This window comes from Crinia signifera, chromosome 19 (assembly GCF_055691185.1).
Source record: "Crinia signifera chromosome 19, ASM5569118v1, whole genome shotgun sequence".
Classification (NCBI taxonomy): Eukaryota; Metazoa; Chordata; class Amphibia; order Anura; family Myobatrachidae; genus Crinia; species Crinia signifera.
The window spans coordinates 91568868-91571344 of record NC_139226.1 but is presented as its reverse complement, the minus strand read 5'-3'; the positions used below and the strand labels follow the sequence as shown (position 1 = coordinate 91571344).

The window sequence follows — 2477 nt, the reverse complement described above, 5'->3', positions numbered from 1 at the left end:
ACTAGTCTCTTGTCCCACAGTTACTTCAAGTGCACAATGGTCTCTGCCTGCTGTCCCACCTGGACATAGTACAAAGGGCAATTCTCCTTACTGCAGAAGACTGACTCACTGTCCAACTGCAGCCTTTAGATGTCTTTCTATCCCCTGCTCATCAGCATTATCTTTGGTGGCCTTGCCACAGCTTGTACCAACAAGTTGGTGATAATTTCAGATGCTGATTTGCTCTTTAGATGCAGACATCTGATCACATTACACACCTCCATATGTGAGCATGTTACCACCAGCCTTGCCATCTTACACTTGATGCAGAGAATGTATAACTGTTAGGAGGCTTAGGGGGGCATTTATCATTCAATATTTGCAGCTAATACCAGAAAACATCAGTTTTCGGGGGTTAGCCACAAATATTAAGTATCACTAGAATGAACCATAGGGGTACCGCAGCAGGAATCTCCGATCCTTGCTGTGATACCCCCTGCATCGGTTTCTATGGGGGGATGCAAAACTGCATGATGTATCAACCCTGGACTACAGTCATTCTGAGATAGTGGCAGCCCATTGTAGACTTTGGGCTACGGATCGCACTGCCGCTGGGGCAGTGTGGTCAGTGGGGTTAGCAGGGGGTCAGTGCTAAACAAGCATGAGCAGACCCGCTGGTACCTGGCTCAGCACATCACAGGGATGGGCTCCTTTCGAGTGCTGCATGATACATCCTATAGCCGATAGATTTGCATTTTACAATGTGATCCTGGGCGATAATATTCCGCCCAAATCACATTAAAAATGCGAACCTTGACAAATGGGCCCCTAATGCTATTGGCCGTGAAGGGAAGAAGCGGTCTACCTGCTCTGACGTGGTGGTAAATTAGAATGAAATGGAGAACATTGTGCAAGTGGGAAGCATTTTTATCATGCTTAATTTGCCAGACTCTTAGCAATTTTTATCCTAATAATTGCCTTTGTCAAAGCGCTCCTCACCTCTTCGTTTCTTAAACAGTAAATAAAAGGATTCAATAGTGGAGGTAGAATATTGTATAGAAGAGATGACACTTGGACAATGACAAAAGAATCTCCAGAAATGGGAGCATTGTAGTTGAAATCACCCATTGTGTAAAAGATGGTCACAACAATGAGGTGGGAGGAACATGTGGAGAAGACTTTCTGTCTTCCAGCAGAAGAGCGGATCTTCAGTATAGCAGAGATGATATTTATGTATGAGTAAAGCACAAGTAGGAAAGGGGTCACCCCCAGAAAAACAGTGACAATATGTAGCACCACATGTCTGCTCCCTATATCACTACAAGCTGCTTCTAGCATGGGAACAACATCACAGAATAAATGGTGGATTTGCCGATCTCTGCAGAAGGTCAGTTTCAAAGTCATTGATGTGTGAAACGTGGAGTTTAAAGATCCACAAATCCAGCAAGCTGCCACCAAAAATGAGCAGAACGTCTTATTCATAATGAGCAGATAGTGCAGCGGGTTACATATCGCCACGTATCGGTCATAGGCCATGGCAGCTAAGAGAAGACATTCCGCTCCTCCAAACAACACAAAGAAATAGAGCTGTGTAAAACATCTTGTGAAGGAAATCTTCCTGTTTCCCGTTATAGCATTGACCAGCATAGCCGGGAGAGCGACTGTAGCGTAGCACACATCTAGTATGGATAGGCAACTCAGGAAAAAGTACATTGGTGTCTGAAGTTGGCGATCAACCCGAATAATGCTAAAAACTGCCAGATTCCCTATTAAAATCATCATGTAAATCATTAGGATTAAAATGGAACATATCCGTTGTCCTCCAGAAAATCCTAACAGAATAAAGTCATCCGAATAAGTCTTGTTGCTAGCTGCCATCCAATCAGTTACACAAATCCTGAAGAAGAAAAATTAATGGTCAAACTGGCAATATGCTTAAGTTTTGGTGTTCCTGCTGCATCTAATATTAAACAATTATAGGGTTATAGGTTTGATACCTTCTACAGATGACTACATTAGTGCATAGGGGGCATAAAAATGTTACACACATAAAGTTGGATGTAGCAGAATAAACACCTTGTCTTGTGGAAGTATCTTCACAAATAAAAAAAATATATATAAAAAGAAACATTCAAATTAATAGCAGCAATTCATGATCATGAATCAATCAATGGTCAATCTTCAGAGGAAACCTCCACGTTTAAGAGCGGAGAAACATCACGTCCGGACATCACCTAACCTTCCTGCCGATGGAGCTGCCTGCTCACGGCAAGCCCAAACCTCAGAGTGCGGGGAGCAAGACTGCTTATCCCGACACAGCGGGCTTATTCCTGAAGGCCAGATGCCATACTTTCTTTTTTTTATCATCAATAGTTTTTTTATTGAACAGTCAATTTCATATGGGGTACAGAAAAAAGAAGGGGGACATGGGGGAAGGTAGGGGGGATCGGGAGAAAAGGGGTGGAATTAGGGTACATCCAGAAGTTGGCAAAAGCCAC

General features: G+C 43.1%; 1 protein-coding gene across 1 annotated transcript; it reads right to left on the bottom strand.

Moving 5' to 3' along the window:
- Positions 1 to 915: 915 nt before the first annotated feature.
- On the bottom strand, positions 916 to 1857 carry LOC146041588 (olfactory receptor 5V1-like). Its single transcript, XM_083161535.1, has one exon. It carries the CDS (start codon positions 1855 to 1857, stop codon positions 916 to 918), a length of 942 nt encoding a protein of 313 aa, XP_083017661.1.
- Between the last annotated feature and the right edge of the window lie 620 nt (positions 1858 to 2477).